The following is a 23,978-nucleotide window of genomic DNA, read 5'->3' as shown; positions in this document are numbered from 1 at the left end:
TAAGTCTAGAGAAGTGTTTCAATACAAGACAGCAATCTAAGTTTAGCACCAGTAAGTTAATTCACCTGTTTACCATCAAACCACCCAGTAATATTTTTACTTGCCTCCAATGATCCTGAAGAAACGTTTTATGTTCAATAAACAGCATTACCATGCTATGGTCGCGGGTGTTTTTCATCAATTGAAACTCAGCTCTGTTATCAGTAGGGGTTTGTGGTATTTGCAAAATGGGTAAAAGTATGAACAATGAAATGGTACACTACTTCATAATTTTAAACCATTCCTGTTGTGATGTTTGTGATATTAAAAAAATTGCAGTACAAATGTAGTTTTATTAAATAGTAAAATCAATAAACTTAAAAAACAAACATGAAATATTTTTAAAATGCACAAAAAAAAAAAAAAAATCACAAATCAGTACAGGTACTCACTGAACGACTGAGTTAGGTTCCTCAGCGAATTGGTTGTTAAATGAGGAGCCGCCACTTACTGATATTTCAAGCATATTGTACTGTTAGTGGGTTTGTGTCCACCATCTTCAGATATTGTTTTAATGTCACCATTTATAACATTTTTAGTATGTTAAAAATAGAACTAAGCATTAAAAACAATAAAAAAGTAAAATACACATGCAGTTCACTCATTACCTACCTTAAAATATTTGTAGTCTTAATATAAAGTGAGAGGTGGGTATTTATTGTAGAAAGAGGAAGAAGAGCAAAGAATGGAAGAAGTACAAAAGAAGTTCACTGTAAAGGGATTACTTGGTCTGTTCATCTGTGTGTTTACATTTTTGCCGTATCTCAGCATCTCTTGTGGCATCTTAGAAAATGACTGAGCTCAGTGAACAAGGTATGTCGATGGTAATAACTATCATAATAATAATAATAATAATAATTAATAATAATAATTAATAATAATAATAATCAATAATAATAATTAATATTTTTTTTTTTTATCACACTGGCCGATTCCCACCAAGGCAGGGTGGCCCGAAAAAGAAAAACTTTCACCATCATTCACTCCATCACTGTCTTGCCAGAAGGGTGCTGTACACTACAGTTTTTAAACTGCAACATTAACACCCCTCCTTCAGAGTGCAGGCACTGTACTTCCCATCTCCAGGACTCAAGTCCGGCCTGCCGGTTTCCCTGAACCCCTTCATAAATGTTACTTTGCTCACACTCCAACAGCACGTCAAGTATTAAAAACCATTTGTCTCCATTCACTCCTATCAAACACGCTCACGCACGCCTGCTGGAAGTCCAAGCCCCTCGCACACAAAACCTCCTTTACCCCCCTCCCTCCAACCTTTCCTAGGCCGACCCCTACCCCGCCTTCCTTCCACTACAGACTGATACACTCTTGAAGTCATTCTGTTTCGCTCCATTCTCTCTACATGTCCGAACCACCTCAACAACCCTTCCTCAGCCCTCTGGACAACAGTTTTGGTAATCCCGCACCTCCTCCTAACTTCCAAACTACTAATTCTCTGCATTATATTCACACCACACATTGCCCTCAGACATGACATCTCCACTGCCTCCAGCCTTCTCCTCGCTGCAACATTCATCACCCATGCTTCACACCCATATAAGAGTGTTGGTAAAACTATACTCTCATACATTCCCCTCTTTGCCTCCAAGGACAAAGTTCTTTGTCTCCACAGACTCCTAAGTGCACCACTCACCCTTTTCCCCTCATCAATTCTATGATTCACCTCATCCTTCATAGACCCATCCGCTGACACGTCCACTCCCAAATATCTGAATACATTCACCTCCTCTATACTCTCTCCCTCCAATCTGATATCCAATCTTTCATCACCTAATATTTTTGTTATCCTCATAACCTTACTCTTTCCTGTATTCACTTTTAATTTTCTTCTTTTGCACACCCTACCAAATTCATCCACCAATCTCTGCAACTTCTCTTCAGAATCTCCCAAGAGCACAGTGTCATCAGCAAAGAGCAACTGTGACAACTCCCACTTTATGTGTGATTCTTTATCTTTTAACTCCACGCCTCTTGTCAAGACCCTCGCATTTACTTCTCTTACAACCCCATCTATAAACAACCACGGTGACATCACACATCCTTGTCTTAGGCCTACTTTTACTGGGAAATAATTTCCCTCTTTCCTATGTACTCTAACTTGAGCCTCACTATCCTCGTAAAAACTCTTCACTGCTTTCAGTAACCTACCTCCTACACCATACACCTGCAACATCTGCCACATTGCCCCCCTATCCACCCTGTCATACGCCTTTTCCAAATCCATAAATGCCACAAAGACCTCTTTAGCCTTATGTAAATACTGTTCACTTATATGTTTCACAGTAAACACCTGGTCCACACACCCCCTACCTTTCCTAAAGCCTCCTTGTTCATCTGCTATCCTATTCTCAGTCTTACTTTTAATTCTTTCAATAATAACTCTACCATACACTTTACCAGGTATACTCAACAGACTTATCCCCCTACAATAATAATAATTAATAATAATAAATAATAATAATTAATAATTAATAATAATTAATAATTAATAATTAACAACCCTTCCTCAGTCCAGAGGGCTGAGGAAGGGTTGTTGAGGTGGTTCGGACATGTAGAGAGAATGGAGCGAAACAGAATGACTTCAAGAGTGTATCAGTCTGTAGTGGAAGGAAGGCGGGGTAGGGGTCGGCCTAGGAAGGGTTGGAGGGAGGGGGTAAAGGAGGTTTTGTGTGCGAGGGGCTTGGACTTCCAGCAGGCATGCGTGAGCGTGTTTGATAGGAGTGAATGGAGACAAATGGTTTTTAATACTTGACGTGCTGTTGGAGTGTGAGCAAAGTAACATTTATGAAGGGATTCAGGGAAACCGGCAGGCCGGACTTGAGTCCTGGAGATGGGAAGTACAGTGCCTGCACTCTGAAGGAGGGGTGTTAATGTTGCAGTTTAAAAACTGTAGTGTAAAGCACCCTTCTGGCAAGACAGTGATGGAGTGAATGATGGTGAAAGTTTTTCTTTTTCGGGCCACCCTGCCTTGGTGGGAATCGGCCGGTGTGATAATAAATAAAAAAAATAAAAATAAATAATAATAATTAATAATACAGCTTCTCCTCACTTAGCGATGTACACCTACCATTCGACTTACGACCTGCTCAACATACGGCCATTCGACTTACAATCGTGTTTTCTATGCCAAATTTCTGGGAAATAAACAACTGTTTGTGTTGTACACAGTGTTTATCCTAAACCTTACAGTATAAATACAATACTAACAGCATAAAAAGTAAAGTAAAAAAATGAAATGCCAAAATAAAAAAAAAATAAAAAAAAATCATTACAAAAATGTGATGTTGATATTCAGTAGTAAGGTTCGACTTACGTTCATTTCGACTTCCGACTGGTTTCAGAACCGAACTCGGTCATAAGTCGGATGGTACCTGTACTCATTTACCCATGACTCGGACTTACGACGGGCTCTCTGACCAGTATGCATATTTGAATATTAGAGTTGATTTCCTTTCTTCTACTTGTTACAATAGTACAGTGGACCCCCGGTTAACGATATTTTTTCACTCCAGAAGTATGTTCAGGTGCCAGTACCGACCGAATTTGTTCCCATAAGGAATATTGTGAAGTAGATTAGTCCATTTCAGACCCCCAAACATACACGTACAAACGCACTTACATAAATACACTTACATAATTGGTCACATTCGGAGGTAATCGTTATGCGGGGGTCCACTGTATAACAGTACACTGCTGTATAGACATTTAAAAATATACCAAAAATGTTATAAATGGTGCTCTGTGACATTAAAACAATATCAAAGATGGTCGACAAACCCACTACCATTACAGCATGCTCTTCAATTAGCAACGAATTCGTTTACCGACATGGTCTTAGGAATGAAACTCCGTCATTAATCCTTTGACTGTTTCGGTCATGTATGTATGTCTTACGAGCCAATGTGTTTGACGTATATACAGTGGAACCTCAAATTTTGAAAGTATCGCTTATCGAACTCTTCGAAAATCGACCGCTTTTTTCAGACCAACTTTGTCCCTATTATCGAACTTGCCCCTATTTTTGAACTGCCGGGTACTGGACCTGTCTGCCTTCTTCAAAGCTTAAGGAGATTTGCACCAAGTGGAATGATGTCCAAATGTTTGTGGAGAAGTACCACCCTAAGCAAGCCAAAACAAGCCGTCTTTGCAACAAGGTCAGTGACAAAACCATGTCCAATTTTAGGGAAATCTTAAAGAGGTGCCAGAAACAGAGGACTGTGGACAGTTATTTTGTGAGACAGGGGTCCAGTGACTCGCAAGCTGGTCCTACTGGCATTAAAAGACAGAGAAGGGAAGTAACCCCAGAGAGGCCTTTGATACCTAAAGTCCTTATGGAGGGGGATTCCCCTTCCAAACACTAACCCCCAACTCCCTCTCTCCTCCTCCCTATCTTCCAGATGCCATCACCAATCTTCAATACAGGTGAGTAGAAATGTTATTTCATATTTTTTTTTTTTTCAACAAGTCGGTCGTCTCCCACCGAGGCAGGGTGACCCAAAAAAGAAAGAAAATCCCCAAAAAGAAAATGCTTTCATCATCATTCAACACTTTCACCACACTCACACATAATCACTGTTTTTGCAGAGGTGCTCAGAATACAACAGCTTAGAAGCATACACGTATAAAGATACACAACATATCCCTCCAAACTGCCAATATCCCAAACCCCTCCTTTAAAGTGCAGGCATTATACTTCCCATTTCCAACCCCCGCATAACGATGGCATCGCATAGCGATTTTTCCGCATAACGATTACTTTTATCGCAAAATTTTTGCCCCGCATACCGATTAAAAACCCGCATACCGATTTTCGTCCGAGACGCGTCCAATGTGCCCTCAGCCAGCCTCACATGTGCCGCTCCGTCCCATTGTTTACCAGCCAGCCTCCGCGGTAACATCCAAGCATACACTCGGAATATTTCGTATTATTACAGTATTTTCGGTGCTGTTTCTGGAAAATAAGTGACCATGGGCCCCAAGAAAGCTTCTAGTGCCAACCCTACACCTCAAAGGGTAAGAATTACTATAGAGATGAAGAAAGAGATAATTGATAAGTATGAAAGTGGAGTGCGTATAGCCGACCTAGTCAAGCTGTACAAGAAACCCCAATCAACCATCGCTACTATTGTGGGCACCAGAAAGACAATCAAGGAAGCTGTTCTTGCCAAAGGTTCAACTGTGTTTTCGAAACAAAGATCGCAATTGATGGAAGATGTTGAGAGACTCTTATTGGTGTGGATAAATGAAAAACAGATAGCAGGAGATAGCGTCTCTCAAGCGATCATATGTGAAAAGGCTAGGAAGTTGCATGACGATTTAATTAAAAAAATGCCTGCAACTAGTGATGATGTGAGTGAATTTAAGGCCAGCAAAGGTTGGTTTGAGAGATTTAAGAAGCGTAGTGGCATCCATAGTGTGATAAGGCATGGTGAGGCTGCCAGTTCGGACCACAAAGCGGCTGAAAAATATGTGCAGGAATTCAAGGAGTACATAGAAACTGAAGGACTGAAACCTGAACAAGTGTTTAATTGTGATGAAACAGGCCTGTTCTGGAAGAAAATGCCAAGCAGGACCTACATTACTCAGGAGGAAAAGGCACTCCCAGGACATAAGCCTATGAAAGACAGGCTTACTTTGTTGATGTGTGCCAATGCTACTGGTGATTGCAAAGTGAAGCCTTTATTAGTGTATCACTCTGAAACTCCCAGAGCGTTCAGGCAAAAGAATGTCCTCAAGGATAATTTGTGTGTGCTGTGGAGGGCAAACAGTAAGGCATGGGTCACTAGGGAATTTTTCTATAACTGGTTACACCATGCATTTGCCCCCAATGTGAAAAATTACCTAACTGAAAAGAAATTAGAACTTAAGTGCCTCCTGGTGTTAGACAATGCCCCTGGTCATCCTACAGACGTGGCAGAGCGACTTTATGGGGACATGAGCTTCATTAAGGTGAAGTTTTTGCCTCCTAATACCACTCCTCTCCTGCAGCCCATGGACCAGCAGGTTATTTCCAACTTCAAGAAACTGTACACAAAAGCTCTGTTTGAAAGGTGCTTTGTAATGACCTCAGAAACTCAACTGACTCTAAGAGAGTTTTGGAGAGATCACTTTAATATCCTCAATTGTGTAAACCTTATAGGTAAGGCTTGGGAGGAAGTGACAAAGAGGACCTTGAACTCTGCTTGGAAGAAACTGTGGCCAGAATGTGTAGACAAAAGGGATTTTGAAGGGTTTGAGGCTAACCCTGAGAATCCTGTGCCAGTTGAGGAATCCATTGTGGCATTGGGAAAGTCCTTGGGGTTGGAGGTTAGTGGGGAGGATGTGGAAGAGTTGGTGGAGGAGGACAATGAAGAACTAACCACTGATGAGCTGCTAGATCAACTTCAAAAGCAAGAGGCCACACCTGAGGAAATTGCTTCGGAGGAGGGGAGAGAGAAATTGAAGAAGTTGCCTACTTCAAAGATTAAGGAAATCTGTGCAAAGTGGCTTGAAGTGCAAACCTTCATGGATGAAAATCACCCTCACACAGCTATTGCAAGCCGTGCTGGTGATTATTACACTGACAATGTTGTGAAACACTTTAGGCAAGTCATAAAGGAATGAGAGGTACAGGCCACTATGGACAGATATCTTGTGCGAAAGAAGTCCAGTGACTCTGAAGCTGGCCCTAGTGGCATTAAAAGAAGAAGGGAAGTAACCCCAGAAAAGGACTTACTACCTCAAGTCCTAATGGAAGGGGATTCCCCTTCTAAACACTAACACACTCTCTCCCCTCCTCCCATCCCATCAATCATCACCAGATCTTCAATAAAAGTAAGTGTCATTTAATTGTGCATGCCTTTTTCAGTTTGTGTGTATTAAAATTAACATTTCATGTGGTAAAAAAATTTTTTTTTCATACTTTTGGGCGTCTTGCACGGATTAATTTTATTTCCATTATTTCTTATGGGGAAAATTCATTCGCATAACGATTATTTCGCATAACGATGAGCCCTCTTGCACGGATTAAAATCGTTAACCGGGGGTCCACTGTAACCGGTTTCCCTGAATCTCTTCACTAAATATTACCCTGCTCACACTCCAACAGATCGTCAGGTCCCAAGTACCATTCGTCTCCATTCACTCCTATCTAACACGCTCACGCACGCTTGCTGGAAGTCCAAGCCCCTTGCCCACAAAACCTCTTTTACCCCCTCTCTCCAACCCTTTCGAGGACGACCCCTACCTCGCCTTCCTTTCCCTATAGATTTATAAGCTTTCTATGTCATTCTACTTTGATCCATTCTCTCTAAATGACCAAACCACCTCAACAACCCCTCTTCTGCCCTCTGACTAATATTTTATTAACTCCACACCTTTTCCTAATTTCCACACTCCGAATTTTCTGCATAATACAGTGGACCCCCGGTTAATGATATTTCTTCACTCCAGAAGTATGTTCAGGTGCCAGTACTGACCAAATTTGTTCCCATAAGAAATATTGTGAAGTAGATTAGTCCATTTCAGACCCCCAAACATACACGTACAAACGCACTTACATAAATACACTTACATAATTGGTCACATTCGGAGGTAATCGTTATGCGGGGGTCCACTGTATTTACACCACACATTGCCCTTAGACAGGACATCTCTACTGCCTCCAAACGTCTCCTCGCTGCTGCATTTACCACCCAAGCTTCACATCCATATAAGAGTGTTGGTACTACTATACTTTCATACATTCCCTTCTTTGCTTCCATAGATAACGTTTTTTGACTCCACATATACCTCAATGCACCACTCGCCTTTTTTTCCTCATCAATTCTATGATTAACCTTTTTTTTTTTTTTTCAACAAGTCGGTCGTCTCCCACCGAGGCAGGGTGACCCAAAAAAAAAAAGAAAGAAAATCCCCAAAAAGAAAATAGTTTCATCATCATTCAACACTTTCACCACACTCACACATTATCACTGCTTTTGCAGAGGTGCTCAGAATACAACAGTTTAGAAGCATATACGTATAGAGATACACAACATATCCCTCCAAACTGCCAATATCCCAAACCCCTCCTTTAAAGTGCAGGCATTGTACTTCCCATTTCCAGGACTCAAGTCCGACTATATGAAAATAACCGGTTTCCCTGAATCCCTTCACTAAATATTACCCTGCTCACACTCCAACAGATCGATCGACACCATGCCTAACCCTTCTAGGGTAGGGTAGGTGCCTGAGCCCGAGCCTTTAGCTCATAAGACTGTCATTCCCATTTGCTCCCTTGGGGCGGGGATGGCAGACCAGAGAGGCCTAGCTTGTGGCTAGGCCTGGGGACAGTTGGTCCCAAAGATGAGGAGGTACTTGTGCCTCCTCCCATGGGAGACTTAGGTCTACTCCCTGCTCACACTCCAACAGATCGTCAGGTCCCAAGTATCATTCGTCTCCATTCACTCCTATCTAACACGCTCATGCACGCTTGCTGGAAGTCCAAGCCCCTCACCCACAAAACCTCCTTTACCCCCTCTTTCCAACCCTTTCGAGGACGACCCCTACCCCTCTTTCCTTCCCCTATAGATTTATATGCTTTCCATGTCATTCTACTTTGATCCATTCTCTCTAAATGACCAAACCACCTCAACAACTCCTCTTCTGCCCTCTGACTAATGCTTTTATTAACTCCACACCTTCTCCTAATTTCCACACTCCGAATTTTCTGCATAATATTTACACCACACATTGCCCTTAGACAGGACATCTCCACTGCCTCCAACCGTCTCCTCGCTGCTGCATTTACCACCCAAGCTTCACATCCATATAAGAGTGTTGGTACTACTATACTTTCATACATTCCCTTCTTTGCCTCCATAGATAACGTTTTTTGACTCCACATATACCTCAACGCACCACTCACCTTTTCTCCCTCATCAATTCTATGATTAACCTCATCCTTCATAAATCCATCCGCCGACACGTCAGCTCCTAAGTACCTGAAAACATTCACTTCTTCCATACTCCTCCTCCCCAATTTGATATCCAATTTTTCTTTATCTAAATCATTTGATACCCTCATCACCTTACTCTTTTCTATGTTCACTTTCAACTTTCTACCTTTACACACATTCTCAAACTCATCCACTAACCTTTGCAATTTTTCTTTAGAATCTCCCATAAGCACAGTATCATCAGGAAAAAGTAACTGTGTCAATTCCCATTTTGAATTTGATTCCCCATAATTTAATCCCACCCCTCTCCCGAACACCCTAGCATTTACTTCTTTACTTCTTTTACAACCCCATCTATAAATATATTAAACAACCATGGTGACATTACACATCCCTGTCTAAGACCTACTTTTACCGGGAAGTATTCTCCCTCTCTTCTACACACCCTAACCTGAGCCTCACTATCCTCATAAAAGCTCTTTACAGCATTTAGTAACTTACCACCTATTCCATATACTTGCAACATCTGCCACATTGCTCCTCTATCCACTCTATCATATGCCTTTTCTAAATCCATAAATGCAATAAAAACTTCCCTACCTTTATCTAAATACTGTTCACATATATGCTTCAATGTAAATACTTGATCTACACATCCCCTACCCACTCTGAAACCTCCTTGCTCATCCGCAATCCTAAATTCTGTCCTACCTCTAATTCTTTCAATTATAACCCTACCATACACTTTTCCTGGTATACTCAATAAACTTATTCCTCTATAATTTTTACAATCTCTTTTGTCCCCTTTCCCTTTATATAAAGGGACTATACATGCTTTCCGCCAATCCCTATTTAAATTTATTAATACATAATTGTACACAATATTTGTTGTGTGTATGTAAAACTATAATTAATCTCTACAAAATGCATCTTTTGTGAATATTTTTGGGTTTCTGGAACGGATTAATTGTATTCCCATTATTTCTTATGGGAAATATTGCTTCGCTTTTCAAACTTTTCGAATTTAGAACTAGCTCCTGGAACGGATTAAGTTCGAAATTTGAGGTTCCACTGTATACTCAAAAATTCTAGCAGCTTCAAATCAAGTGGGAGAAAGCTGGTAGGCCCACATGTAAGAGAATGGGTTTGTGTGGTCAGTGTTCACAGTATAAAAAAGAAATCCTGCAGCAAGCAGTGCATAATGAGAAAAAAAAAAAAACTACAACCGTGTTTTTGGATTAAAAACGCTGACTTTGAGGTGTATTTTCATATAGTTATTATGGTTATATCCTTGTTTTTGTAGTCACATTTAATAAAATGGAAAACATATTATAGAAATGGAGTGATTATGATTGGTTTTACTATGAAAAGGACTTTGAAATGGAGCTCAAAGTAAGGGAAATGTTTGATTTTTGCCAATGTTCAAGAGTAAACAAATGACGTCATTGTCCAATAAATGTCTAACTAGCCATTCTAATATGCGGTCATGAATGGGTTTACATTATTTGTACAATTATTACAATATTGCAGTAGTCTGCATAACATTAAATCTTCTATTTTTTGTTTGAATAAAAATTCAAAATAGAAAGCAAGAGTAATATCAGAGGGGCCTGGAGACATGACTGATGAACAAAGAAAATGTTATTGTAGAGCTAGGAATGTCTGCAGTGTTCATTCTGGACCTTATTTTGAAATTGGCATATTTTTTAATTTGCATGAAATTGGCCAAATTGCCAATTTCTGACCACTTCATTGGGTAGTTGAAATCGGTAAACGGGCAGATTCTTGCACTCAATCAATAGAACAAATTGAGTTCTAAAGAAATAGCTATGAGTTTGGTCGACTGGTACAATGGAATTAGCCGAAAATAGGGCTCAAAGTGGGCAAAACTTGCCGATTCGTAAATATCGCCGAGGTCGCCAACTTCGCGAGAGCGTAATTCCTAAGTTTTCCAACAAATTTTGTACTTTTGGTGTCATTACCATCGGGAAAAAAAGATGATCATTTCATAAGAAAAAATAATTTTTTGTTTTGTTTTGTGACACCAGGAGATATCTCAGGATTTGGGGTTGTGACAGTCAAACGGTTAAGTGAGGAGAGGCTGTAATAACAATTGCTCTGAAGCGCTTTAAATGTCATATATTATTATTATTACCATCGACATACCTTGTTCACTATTTCATTCATTTCTTAGATGGTCACTGTAAAGGGGCTAGCGTGTATTAACCAACCGTACCCGTACAAGAATTAATACACATTCGTCTGTGTTTATCTTCTTGGCATCTCTCCTCTCTGTTGTTTACTCACTCTCTCTACCCCACCTACACGACATTTAAAGCGTCTAATACGTATATAGCTCTAATATACATTACTAGGTTTGTATACTGTAAATACAGGTAATTGTTTTATTATTCTGAATAAAGAAAGTGATTAATGTCATCATTGGAGTTGTCAGAAGCTGTAAAGGGTTTGGTAAGGGAGATGACGGCGAGGAAATGGAAGGATTTGCGAGGGTAGGGGTAGGGGTCCTGGATGTAACTTTCAAGAAGAATCACATTATGTGTATGTTTACCTGAATAAACTGACTGATATGTTCGGCTGGCTGCCTGGCTGGCAGACTGGCCTACCTGTCCTTCAAGAAATACATACCAACCAAACGTAATTGCTTGAATGACAGACAGAATCAAGGACTTAGTTAATTTAGGCACAGGTACACATAGGTATAGTTATCATAATGTAAATTACCTAGGATAACCCAAAAAAAAGCCAGACAAAGTGCATTTCTGTCACAAGTAATAAACATTTCAGCGACAGTTGTATCTTTCCACTTGTTCATTAATCTGTACACAAGTATTCCATATGATTCTCAGATATGTGTTTGTTATTAATTTAGTTGATTCCTGAAGTAACAAATAAATAACAAAAAAGGCACAATACCGTGACCGGAACGATACACAAATAACCCGCACATAAAAGAGAGAAGCTTACGACGTTTCGGTCTGACTTGGACCATTGACAAAGTCACACTGACTTTGTCAATGGTCCAAGTCGGACCGAAACGTCGTCGTAAACTTCTCTCTTTTATGTGCGGGTTATTTGTGTATTGATTCCTGAAGACCAGTAAATACATGCAATGTGTACATATGCTGCTATGTATAATAATTTATTTAACTGTATTCATGTGTATGTTTACCTCAATCAACTGACTGACTTACTTGACTTGACTGACTGATTGGACTGACTGATCTGATATGACTAGCTGTAGTGATTTGACTACTGACTTGACTGACTATACTGGCTTTACTTATTGATTGGACTGACTGACCTACTGACTTGACTAACTACAGTTAGTGAATACCAACCGACTGAGAGAATGAGACCAAGACTGAGAAAGGGCGATGTGAGATGAGATGCTTGACGCCGAGACACACTGCAGTTTCCACGACCAGAGTTCTTGTACAGCTCACAATACAGACTGGTCAGAGAGCTGGTTGTAAGTCCAAGCGGTCATTAAACAGGTAGGTCATTTGGTGAAGTGTACTCGTATGCAGTCCTAGCCGTAGACACACCAACTTGCATGCATCAAGACAGTGAGTAGAAAGAGAATACTGTCAGTCAACTGCGTCAATGGTAAACAACCAAACCGCAGAATGAACCATCAATGTTTGTTTTTACATGCAATGCCTCCAAAATTTAGGCAGTCAGAAGGGAGGGGGGAAATCCTTCACACCAGTGTCTTGTTTGCCAAAAAATATGTTAAGTCAAAATTGAAAAGGCTACAGACAAGATGCATAACACCAACAAATATATTAGTCAGGCAATGTTTGCTAATTTTAATATGCAAATGTTTCTGAATGATGAACAGTATGAATACTAAAATTACTGTATATTATAAATTATACTGAAGTAGCAAAATATTTGTAAATTTAAACAGAAAAACTACTTACTGAGATGAGATTAGCGTTGATATAATCAGACCCTGGTATGCCTGGATCTGTATCTCTGAGTATGACTCGTGTATGATCAAATGGCAAAATATTCTTGTAACGATTCTTATTGCGATTTTCTGGTTTCTGTCCTTCCTTACGAGAGTATAACTGCTTGCATTCTTGCTGCTGCAGGGATTCAAATTCCTCCCAAAATCCAGCCTTTCCCATTGTGGGCCCCTGATGCTCCTTCTGTAATGACGGGTCAAAACTTGTTTGGCGTCGACGCTACATGACCCGTCACCAAATAAATAATTATGCTACAGTATATAGAAAAATAGTTAGACAACAAAATTTTTAAGCCTAGAGTTAGTCAGTTGATTTTAATATACAGTAAAATAAAGCTACTATAATATCCTAAACTTCTAACAAAATCTAACAAAAAAATATTTAAAGCCAAACTCACCGACAACTCTCGCACTCTGCTATCAATACCTCGTGCATTGATTCTAGTAGCATTAAAAGGCATTTTTAAAGGCACAACTGTGCCAGACTGTTCAACCATTGGGTTCCGCCTATAATGTTCAACCAACTCACTGAGTGTGTCAAACTTTCTTCCACCACCCACGTCGTATTTATTATCCTGCCAGAGAAAACATCATTATTACTAGTCTGCTTCCCACTTGCTGTAGAGAAGCACACAACAGGAAAGGATGAAAAACTAGTACATACTATTTTAAATTAGGTAAAGAAACTTTTGCTTAAAAATATGGCAATCATGAGAGTATTGTAAGAGTAATGATGCAAAATGTACCATTAAAGAAACATATTTGAAATAATTTACAGTAAAATTCAAATTATGGGGAATCAAATTCAAAATGGGAATTGACACAGTTACTTTTTGCTGATGATACTGTGCTTATGGGAGATTCTAAAGAAAAAGTGCAAAGGTTAGTGGATGAGTTTGAGAATGTGTGTAAAGGTAGAAAGTTGAAAGTGAACATAGAAAAGAGTAAGGTGATGAGGGTATCAAATGATTTAGATAAAGAAAAATTGGATATCAAATTGGGGAGGAGGAGTATGGAAGAAGTGAATGTTTTCAGATACTTGGGAGTTGACGTGTCGGCGGATGGATTTATGAAGGATGAGGTTAATCATAGAATTGATGAGGGAAAAAAGGTGAGTGGTGCGTTGAGGTATATGTGGAGTCAAAAAATGTTATCTATGGAGGCAAAGAAGGGAATGTATGAAAGTATAGTAGTACCAACACTCTTATATGGATGTGAAGCTTGGGTGGTAAATGCAGCAGCGAGGAGACGGTTGGAGGCAGTGGAGATGTCCTGTCTAAGGGCAATGTGTGGTGTAAATATTATGCAGAAAATTCGGTGTGTGGAATTTAGGAGAAGGTGTGGAGTTAATAAAAGCATTAGTCAGAGGGCAGAAGAGGAGTTGTTGAGGTGGTTTGGTCATTTAGAGAGAATGGATCAAAGTAGAATGACATGGAAAGCATATAAATCTATAGGGGAAGGAAGGAGGGGTAGGGGTCGTCCTCGAAAGGGTTGGAAAGAGGGGGTAAAGGAGGTTTTGTGGGCTAGGGGCTTGGACTTCCAGCAAGCGTGCATGAGCGTGTTAGATAGGAGTGAATGGAGGCGAATGATACTTGGGACCTGACGATCTGTTGGAGTGTGAGCAGGGTAATATTTAGTGAAGGGATTCAGGGAAACCGGTTATGTTCATATAGTCGGACTTGAGTCCTGGAAATGGGAAGTACAATGCCTGCACTTTAAAGGAGGGGTTTGGGATATTAGCAGTTTGGAGGGATATGTTGTGTATCTTTATACGTATATGCTTCTAAGCTGTTGTATTCTGAGCACCTCTGCAAAAGCAGTGATAATGTGTGAGTGTGGTGAAAGTGTTGAATGATGATGAAAGTATTTTCTTTTTGGGGATTTTCCTTCTTTTTTGGGTCACCCTGCCTCGGTGGGAGACGGCCAACTTGTTGAAAAAAAAAAAAAAAAAATTCAAATCCATTGGAATTTCAAAATTTTCATGTCTGCAGTATTTTCTTATGAATGTCCTGAAAATAAACTTGGGTGGCAGTAAAGCACAGCATGTAACAAGAAGTATGTGTAGAAAGTCAAGTGGTGCCACAGGAAGAAGAAAAAACTAGTTAGGGGTGGTAACATTAAATGAAGTGAGATGTAGAAGGTGTCATGTGGACTGGTGTGGCAGAACACATTCACAGATCAAAATCTAGCTACTTAAGGGGCAGGAGTGGAAGTTAGTTGTTAGTAAATGGGTATCATGGCAGCAGCCTATATAAAAGGATATATAATCTGTAGCATCTAGCTCAGGAGTCCCTACTCCTACTGCTGAAAGGTTGAGCATCTTGCTGAGAGATCTCCAACCCTGCCACAAGATTTGTAGATGAAATGAGAAGTGTTAGTTGCATTTGACAGTCAAAAGGAAGTGGTCTGGAAAAATGACAGGATTACTGCACACAATCAGAAGCTTTAAGTTATTGAGGACTCTCAAGTCTGGTTATTGATCATACAAGTACTGTATAGGTAATAAAAGGTACAAATCAATACAACAGCTAACCCTTTCACTGTCTGTTGCATAGAACTATGTTACTGACACCTGGCTCCACCATATAGCTCTAAGTCATGAGCTCGGCTTTCTCAACTAAGCTGCAAGTGGTAAATTTTGACCTAGATATGAGATAATGGGTCTATGTGGTGAGTGTGCACAGTATAAAAAAATCATGCATCATATAATGCATGATGGGAAAAGCAAAACTCTGACATTGTGTTTGGTTTAAAATAGTGACTTTGAGGTGCTTTCTAGGATGGGTTTATTGGCAGTTTCTTTTGTCATTTGATAGAATGGAAGACTTACTGCTAAAATAAAGATGATTTTGGGTGGTTCCAGGAATGAAAATAGCTAGAGATTAGCCTCAACTAGTGGAAATATTTGATTTTTGCTGATTTTCTTGAGGACAGGTAAGGCCTCCCTACACCCCTGGTTTGCTTTATGGGTTTTTCATACTTCAATTAAATTACTGGAATGATGTAAACCATGACCAATTATTCCTGGTTATATATTATTAACCCCTTGACTGTCGCAACCCCCAATCCTGAGATGTCTCCTGGTGTCGCAAAATTTAAAAAAAAAAAAAAAAATATTTATTCTTATGAAATGATAGAGAATCTTTTTCCGATTGTAATGATACCAAAAAAACAAAATTTGATGGAAAACTGACGGAATTACGTTCTCGCGAAGTTAGCGACCTCGGATATTTACAAATCGTCGATTTCGCCCGCTTTGAGCCCTATTTTCGGTTTATTCCATTGTTTCAGTCGACCAAATTCATAGCTATTTCTTTAGAACTCCATTTTTTCTATCAATTGAGTACAAGAAACTGCCCATTTGCCAATTTCAACTACCCAATAACGTGGTCAGAAATTTGCAATTTGGCCAATTTCACGAAAATTAAAAAATATGACAATTTCAAAATAAGGTCCAGAATGAACAATGCAGACATTCCTGGCTCTAAAGTAACATTTTCTTTGTTCATCAGTCATGTCTCCAGGCCCCTCTAATATTACTCTTGCTTTCTATTTTGAATTTTTATTCAAAAAAAAAAAAATAGAACATTTACTATTATGAAGACTGCTGCAATACTGTAATAATTGTATAAATAACATCAACCCATTCATGAGTGCATATTAGAATGACTAGTTGGACATTTATTGGACAATGACATCATTTGTTTCCTTTTGAACATCAGCAAAAATCAAACATTTCCCCTACTTTGAGCTCCATTTCCAGGTTCTTTTTATAGTAAAATCAATCAAAATTACCTCTATTTCTATAATATATTTTCCATTCTATCAAATGAGACCAAGAAAACGAGAATACAACCATAAATACTATACGAAAATAGACCACAAAGTCGGCATTTTAATTAAAATAAAAACGGTCGGATTTTTTTTTTCTCATTATGCAGTGCGTGCTCCAGGTTTTTTTTTATATGGTGCACACTGACCACACAGACCCATTCTCTCACATGTGGGCCTACCAGCTTTCTCCTCCTTGATTTGAAGCTGCAAGAATTTATGAGTACATATACGTCAAACACGGTACCTCGTAAGATGTATATATACGGCCGTGACAGTCAAAGGTTTAACCAAGAAATAGGGAAAAACTTTGATTTTTTGTGTGATGATGAATTCAAAATGGAAGGCTGGTGTATTACAAGAGAGGCCTGGGGATGTGATTAATTAACACAGGAAATGTTATTTTATTTACTGGAATATCTACAGTGTTTATTTTGAATTTTGTTTTTAAAATGGATTTTTTTAAATTTTGCATAAAACTGGCCTAATTACCAAATTCAGAGGACTTTGCAGGGTAGTTTTGATAGTTGAAAGGGCCTAATCTTGTGTTCAACTGATAGAATGAAAGGCATACTAGCAAAATAGATAAGAATTTGCGTTAAACCGAGCAATGTCATTTGCTTACAATAGGACTCAAATTTGGCAAAATCGCCAATATGCAAATTGCACCTAGACTACTAACGTTGCACCTGAATAATTCCACAAGTTTTCCACCAAAATCTGCATTTTTGTGTGTCATTCATTACCTTCAGAAAACGATTCTCTACCAATTCAGTAGAGCTTTTTTTTAAATGTAGACACCGTGAGTACTGTACTTTTAATTTTTGAGTTCTGGACAGTGAAAATGTTAAATAAAAATGGACTTCAGAGCTAAGTAACATTATCTGCTGAGGGATGAGAGAACTAAGCACAGGTAAACATAGGTGGGGACGACCTAATCAGTGGAGCCAATGACTCGTACAGAATGCCTGTTAGTGGCAACTGTGATAAATATTTTTTTTTCAACAAGTCAGCCATCTGCCACTGAGGCAGGGTGACCCAAAAAGAAAGAAAATCCTCAAAAAGGAAATACTTTTGCAGAGGCACCCAGATACAACAGTTTAGAAGCATATATAAAGAACTATAACATACCTCTCCGAACTGCCAAATCCCAAACCCCTCTTTTAAAGTGCAGGCATTGTACTTCCCATTTCCAGGACTCAAGTCCGGCTATATAAAAATAACTGGTTTCCCTGAATCCCTTCACTAAATATTACCCTGCTCACACTCCAACAGCTCATCAGGTCCCAAAAACCATTCGTCTCCATTCACTCCTAACATGCTCACACATGCTTGCTGGAAGTCCAAGCCCCTCGCCCACAAAACCTCCTTTACCCCCCCCCCCTCTAACCTTTTCGAGGATGACCCCTACCCTGCCTTCCTTCCCCTACAGATTCAAATGCTCTCCAAGTCATTCTACTTTGATCCATTCTCTCTAAATGACCAAATCACCTCAACAACCCCTCTTCAGCCTATGACTAATACTTTTATTCACTCCACACCTCCTCCTAATTTCCACACTCCAAATTCTCTGCATATATTTACACCACACACTGCCAAGACAGGCCATCTCCACTGCCTCCAGCTGCCTCCTTATTGCAGCATTTGCAACCAAAGCTTCATACCCATATAAGAGTGTTAGTACCACTATACTTTTGTACATTCCCTTCTTTGCCTCCATGGATAATGTTTTTTGTCTCCACATACACCTCAACACACCACTCACCTTTTTTCCTTCATCAATTCTATGGTTAACCTCATCCTTCATAAACTCATCTGCTGACAAGTCAACTCCCAAATATCTGAAAACATTCACTTCTTCCATACTCCCTCTCTCCAATGTGATATCCAGTTTTTCTGTCTAAATCATTTGATACCCTCGTCACCTTACTCTTATCTATGTTCACTTTCAACTTTCTACCTTTATGCACCTTTTCCCTTATAGCCTACTAAAAAGAAAAAGAAATAATGTGATACATATCACGACATAAATAACCTGAGCTGTAAATTAAATGAATATTTTGAAGAATTATTATATGATGATGAAGATAGGAAAGCTGTGATTTTGTGTATAGGGCAAGGAGGAGTAACATCTTGTAGGAGTGATGAAGAGCAAGTTGCGAGTGTGGGGGAAGTTCGTGAGGCAGTGGGTAGAATGAAAGGGGGTAAGGCAGCTGGGACTGATGGGATAAAGATAGAAATGTTAAAAGCAGGTGGGGATATAGTTTTGGAGTGGCTGGTGCTTTTATTTAATAAATGTATGGAAGAGGGCAAGTTACCTAGGGATTGGCAGAGAGTATGTATAGTTCCTTTGTATAAAGGCAAAGGGAACAAAATAGAGTGCAAAAATTATAGGGGATTAAGTCTGTCGAGTTCTCCATGGGGAAGTGGAACAGAATTCTTCCTCTGTAAGTCATGTGTGCCATAAGAGGCAACTAAAATGCCGGGAGCAAGGGGCTAGTAACCCCTTCTCTTGTATACACTACTACTGTTAAAAAGAGAAACTTTCCTTTTTCTTTTTGGGCCACCCTGCCTTGGTGGCATACGGCCAGTTTGTTGAAGGAGGTTTTTGTGGCATTTATGGATATGGAAAATGCGTATGGCAGGGTGGATAGGGGAGCAATGTGGAAGATGGTTACAAATGTATGGAACAGGAGGTAGGCCACTGAAAGCAGTGAAGAGTTTTTACGAGGATAGTGACGCTCAGGTTAGAGTATGCAGGAGAGAGGCAAATTATTTCCAAGTAAAAGTAGGCCTTAGACAAGGATGTGTGATGTCAACATAGTTGTTCAATATACGTATTAATATATAGGGTTGTAAGAGAAGTGAATGCTCGGGTACTGGCAAGAGGTGTGTAATTAAAAGATAAAGAATCTAACACAAAGTGGGAGTTGTCACAGTTGCTCTTTGCTGAGGACACTGTGCTTTTGGGAGATTCTGAAGAAGAGTTGCAGGGGTTGGTGGATGAGTTTGGTAGGGTATGTAAAAGGTAGTAGGTTGGTAGACAGCAACCACCCAGGGAAGTACTACCGTCCTGCCAGATGACTGTGAAACAGAAACCTGTAACTGTTTTGCATGATGGTAGGATTGCTGGTGTCTTTTTCTGTCTCATAAACACGCTAGATAACAGGGATATCTTGCTACTCCAACTTACACTTTGGTCACACTTCACAGACATGCACATGCATATATATACACATACATCTAGGTTTTTCTCCTTTTTCTACATAGCTCTTGTTCTTCTTTATTTCTTCTATTGTCCATGGGGAAGTGGAAAAGAATCTTTCCTCCGTAAGCCATGCGTGTCGTATGAGGCGACTAAAATGCCAGGAGCAATGGGCTAGTAACCCCTTCTCCTGTAGACATTTACTAAAAAAGAGAAGAAGAAAAACTTTATAAAACTGGGATGCTTGAATGTGCGTGGATGTAGTGCAGATGACAAGAAACAGATGATTGCTGATGTTATGAATGAAAAGAAGTTGGATGTCCTGGCCCTAAGCGAAACAAAGCTGAAGGGGGTAGGGGAGTTTCGGTGGGGGGAAATAAATGGGATTAAATCTGGAGTATCTGAGAGAGTTAGAGCAAAGGAAGGGGTAGCAGTAATGTTGAATGATCAGTTATGGAAGGAGAAAAGAGAATATGAATGTGTAAATGCAAGAATTATGTGGATTAAAGTAAAGGTTGGATGCGAGAAGTGGGTCATAATAAGCGTGTATGCACCTGGAGAAGAGAGGAATGCAGAGGAGAGAGAGAGATTTTGGGAGATGTTAAGTGAATGTATAGGAGCCTTTGAACCAAGTGAGAGAGTAATTGTGGTAGGGGACCTGAATGCTAAAGTAGGAGAAATTTTTAGAGAGGGTGTGGTAGGTAAGTTTGGGGTGCCAGGTGTAAATGATAATGGGAGCCCTATGATTGAACTTTGTATAGAAAGGGGTTTAGTTATAGGTAATACATATTTTAAGAAAAAGAGGATAAATAAGTATACAAGATATGATGTAGGGCGAAATGACAGTAGTTTGTTGGATTATGTATTGGTAGATAAAAGACTGTTGAGTAGACTTCAGGATGTACATGTTTATAGAGGGGCCACAGATATATCAGATCACTTTCTAGTTGTAGCTACACTGAGAGTAAAAGGTAGATGGGATACAAGGAGAATAGAAGCATCAGGGAAGAGAGAGGTGAAGGTTTATAAACTAAAAGAGGAGGCAGTTAGGGAAAGATATAAACAGCTATTGGAGGATAGATGGGCTAATGAGAGCATAGGCAATGGGGTCAAAGAGGTATGGGGTAGGTTTAAAAATGTAGTGTTAGAGTGTTCAGCAGAAGTTTGTGGTTACAGGAAAGTGGGTGCGGGAGGGAAGAGGAGCGATTGGTGGAATGATGATGTAAAGAGAGTAGTAAGGGAGAAAAAGTTAGCATATGAGAATTTTTTACAAAGTAGAAGTGATGCAAGGAGGGAAGAGTATATGGAGAAAAAGTGTGAGGTTAAGAGAGTGGTGAAGCAATGTAAAAAGAGAGCAAATGAGAGAGTGGGTGAGATGTTATCAACAAATTTTGTTGAAAATAAGAAAAAGTTTTGGAGTGAGATTAACAAGTTAAGGAAGCCTAGAGAACAAATGGATTTGTCAGTTAAAAATAGGAGAGGAGAGTTATTAAATGGAGAGTTAGAGGTATTGGGAAGATGGAGGGAATATTTTGAGGAATTGTTAAATGTTGATGAAGATAGGGAAGCTGTGATTTCGTGTATAGGGCAAGGAGGAATAACATCCTGTAGGAGTGAGGAAGAGCCAGTTGTGAGTGTGGGGGAAGTTCGTGAGGCAGTAGGTAAAATGAAAGGGGGGTAAGGCAGCCGGGATTGATGGGATAAAGATAGAAATGTTAAAAGCAGGTGGGGATATAGTTTTGGAGTGGTTGGTGCAATTATTTAATAAATGTATGGAAGAGGGTAAGGTACCTAGGGATTGGCAGAGAGCATGCATAGTTCCTTTGTATAAAGGCAAAGGGGACAAAAGAGAGTGCAAAAATTATAGGGGGATAAGTCTGTTGAGTATACCTGGTAAAGTGTATGGTAGAGTTATTATTGAAAGAATTAAAAGTAAGACTGAGAATAGGATAGCAGATGAACAAGGAGGCTTTAGGAAAGGTAGAGGGTGTGTGGACCAGGTGTTTACTGTGAAACATATAAGTGAACAGTATTTAGATAAGGCTAAAGAGGTCTTTGTGGCATTTATGGATTTGGAAAAGGCATATGACAGGGTGGATAGGGGGGCAATGTGGCAGATGTTGCAGGTGTATGGTGTAGGAGGTAGGTCACTGAATGCAGTGAAGAGTTTTTACGAGGATAGTGAGGCTCAAGTTAGAGTACATAGGAAAGAGGGAAATTATTTCCCAGTAAAAGTAGGCCTTAGACAGGGATGTGTGATGTCACCATGGTTGTTTAATATATTTATAGATGGGGTTGTAAGAGAAGTAAATGCGAGGGTCTTGACAAGAGGCGTGGAGTTAAAAGATAAAGAATCACACATAAAGTGGGAGTTGTCACAGTTGCTCTTTGCTGATGACACTGTGCTCTTGGGAGATTCTGAAGAGAAGTTGCAGAGATTGGTGGATGAATTTGGTAGGGTGTGCAAAAGAAGAAAATTAAAAGTGAATACAGGAAAGAGTAAGGTTATGAGGATAACAAAAATATTAGGTGATGAAAGATTGGATATCAGATTGGAGGGAGAGAGTATGGAGGAAGTGAATGTATTCAGATATTTGGGAGTGGACGTGTCAACGGATGGGTCTATGAAGGATGAGGTGAATCATAGAATTGATGAGGGGAAAAGGGTGAGTGGTGCACTTAGGAGTCTGTGGAGACAAAGAACTTTGTCCTTGGAGGCAAAGAGGGGAATGTATGAGAGTATAGTTTTACCAACACTCTTATATGGGTGTGAAGCATGGGTGATGAATGTTGCAGCGAGGAGAAGGCTGGAGGCAGTGGAGATGTCATGTCTGAGGGCAACGTGTGGTGTGAATATAATGCAGAGAATTCGTAGTTTGGAAGTTAGGAGGAGGTGCGGGATTACCAAAACTGTTGTCCAGAGGGCTGAGGAAGGGTTGTTGAGGTGGTTCGGACATGTAGAGAGAATGGAGCGAAACAGAAGGAAGGCAGGATAGGGGTCGGCCTAGGAAAAGTTGGAGGGAGGGGGTAAAGGAGGTTTTGTGTGCGAGGGGCTTGGACTTCCAGCAGGCGTGCGTGAGCGTGTTTGATAGGAGTTAATGGAGACGAATGGTTTTTAATACTTGACGTGCTGTTGGAGTGTGAGCAAAGTAACATTTATGAAGGGGTTCAGGGAAACCGGCAGGCCGGACTTGAGTCCTGGAGATGGGAAGTACAGTGCCTGCACTCTTAAGGAGGGGTGTTAATGTTGCAGTTTAAAAACTGTAGTGTACAGCACCCTTCTGGCAAGACAGTGATGGAGTGAATGATGGTGAAAGTTTTTCTTTTTCGGGCCACCCTGCCTTAGTGGGAATCGGCCAGTGTGATAATAAATAAAAAAAAAAAATGTAAAAGAAAATTTAAAATGAATATAGGAAAGACTAAGGTTATGAGGATAAAAAAATTAGGTAATGAAAGACTGGATATCAGACTGGAGGGAGAGAGTATGGAGAAGGTGAATGTATTCAGATATTTAGGAGTGGACGTGTCAGCAGATGGGTCTATGAAAGATAACGTGAATCAGAATTGACAGGGGGGAAAAAGGTGAGTGGTGCACTTAGGAGTCTGTGGAGACAAAGAACTTTTTCCATGGAAGCAGAGAGAGGAATGTATAAGAGTACAGTTATACTAATGCTCTTATATGGGTGCAAAGCATGGGTGGTGAATGTTGCAACAAGGAGAAGGCTGGAGGCAGTGGAGATGTCGTGTCTGAGGGCAATGTGTGGTGTGAATATAATGCAGAGAATTCGTAGTTTGCAAATTAGGAGGTGTGGGCTTACCAAAACTATTATCCAGAAAGCCAATTAAGGGATGTTGAGGTGGTTTGGACACGTAGAGAGAATGGAACAAAATAGAATGACTTCGAGTATATAAATTTGTAGTGGAGCGAAGGCAGGGTAGAGGTCGGCCTACAAAAGGTTGGAGGGAGGGGGTA

General features: G+C 39.9%; 1 protein-coding gene across 5 annotated transcripts in view; it reads right to left on the bottom strand.

Moving 5' to 3' along the window:
- LOC128689437 (tyrosine-protein phosphatase non-receptor type 11) overlaps window positions 1-23,978 on the bottom strand; it is a 206,975-nt gene that overhangs the window by 81,372 nt on the left and 101,625 nt on the right. For 4 of the 5 annotated variants that reach the window (XM_053777743.2, XM_070086332.1, XM_070086333.1 and 1 more), the window contains 2 exons: window positions 13,368-13,544; window positions 12,923-13,189 (listed from right to left, as the gene is read on the bottom strand). In XM_053777743.2, the coding sequence (XP_053633718.1) occupies window positions 12,923-13,189; window positions 13,368-13,544 (444 nt within the window). The remainder of the gene's footprint in view (window positions 1-12,922; window positions 13,190-13,367; window positions 13,545-23,978) is intronic. The other variant, XM_053777742.2, reaches the window with a different exon arrangement.

This window comes from Cherax quadricarinatus, chromosome 18 (genome assembly GCF_038502225.1).
Source record: "Cherax quadricarinatus isolate ZL_2023a chromosome 18, ASM3850222v1, whole genome shotgun sequence".
Lineage (NCBI taxonomy): Eukaryota > Metazoa > Arthropoda > Malacostraca > Decapoda > Parastacidae > Cherax > Cherax quadricarinatus.
The sequence above is the reverse complement of the archived record's forward strand: the minus strand, read 5'-3'. Positions and strand labels throughout refer to the sequence as shown.